This window comes from Oncorhynchus gorbuscha, unplaced genomic scaffold, assembly GCF_021184085.1.
Source record: "Oncorhynchus gorbuscha isolate QuinsamMale2020 ecotype Even-year unplaced genomic scaffold, OgorEven_v1.0 Un_scaffold_4201, whole genome shotgun sequence".
Classification (NCBI taxonomy): Eukaryota; Metazoa; Chordata; class Actinopteri; order Salmoniformes; family Salmonidae; genus Oncorhynchus; species Oncorhynchus gorbuscha.
Genome location: NW_025748276.1, coordinates 1472 through 2500, shown reverse-complemented (window position 1 = coordinate 2500; position 1029 = coordinate 1472). Strand labels below are relative to the sequence as shown.

Here is a 1029-nt window from a genome sequence, read left to right as displayed (position 1 = left end):
GTGTCTCGAACGAGACAACCAAAGCTACACGGCTCCCTGCTGTCGTGGAGTAGCTTGGTGACGCGGTGCGGCCGGCACTCAAACAACAACCTGTGAGTGTGTGTGAGGGGGTCCCACGGTCGCCTGTCCCTCTCCACCTCCTCCTCCCCGTCCACACACACCTCACCCACGAGGCGGACACACACAGACACACCGCCTGGTGTCGTCGTGAGGAAACGCTCTCTCCGTTTCCGGTGTGTGTGCCTCTACTTGCAGGACTTCCAGGCGGCCGACCCCCTACGGGCTTGTCTCTCTCCCCAGGCCGAGGCCTCCCGATCTCAGCCACGACCCAGGGCAGCATGGCCATGGTGGTGAGGTGATGGACCGGGAGGCAGCCAACCAGAGTCAGTCTGTATTCAACCTCTTCCTCCTCTTCCTCCTCTTCCTCTGTGTTTCTTCCGAGAGGGGTGAGGTGGAGGGGGGAGGGTGTAGGGGTGAGGGTTGTGTAGGACGATCTGTTAGGGGTGAGGTTAAGGCGGGAGGGGGTGAGGGCTGGGTGAGGATGGGTGTTGGGGGTGAGGGGGGTGGGTGACGAGGACGAGGGGGTGAGGGCTGAGAAAGAAGTTCTGTTATGGGGGAGAATAAGGGGGAGGGGGCTAAAGGAGAAGGGAGGGGAGGGGCGGTGTTTGGGGTGAGGGGGGAGGATGCCGAGGGGGAGGGGGAGAGGGTGAGGGCTGAGAAAGAGGTTCTGTTATGAGGGAGAATAAGGGAGGAGGGGGCTAAAGGAGAAGGAAGGGGAGGGGCGGTGTTTGGGGTGAGGGGAAGGGGAGGGCTGCTGGGGCGTTGGTCACGGGGCTTGACATCAAAGTAGAGTCCCTCCATGGTTGTTTGTCTCCTCGGAAGTCCTCTGGTCTATATCTGCTGGGACAACCACAACATTACACAGAGTTACTGAAAACTGAGACAACCACAACATTACACAGAGTTACTGAACATGGGGACAACCACAACGTTACACAGAGTTACTGAAAACTGGGACAACCACAACAT

General features: G+C 59.2%; 1 protein-coding gene across 1 annotated transcript in view; it reads right to left on the bottom strand.

Annotated features, from left to right (window-relative positions):
* The window catches only part of LOC124028455 (TBC1 domain family member 1-like), a gene marked incomplete at its 5' end in the record, with an annotated part of 33711 nt that extends 33106 nt beyond the window's left edge, over window positions 1-605 (bottom strand). Inside the window, 2 exons of the mRNA XM_046340502.1 lie at window positions 1-143; window positions 254-605. The exon at window positions 1-143 is cut by the window's left edge and continues 46 nt beyond it. Of these exons, the coding sequence (XP_046196458.1) occupies window positions 1-143; window positions 254-605 (495 nt within the window). The remainder of the gene's footprint in view (window positions 144-253) is intronic.
* Between the last annotated feature and the right edge of the window lie 424 nt (window positions 606-1029).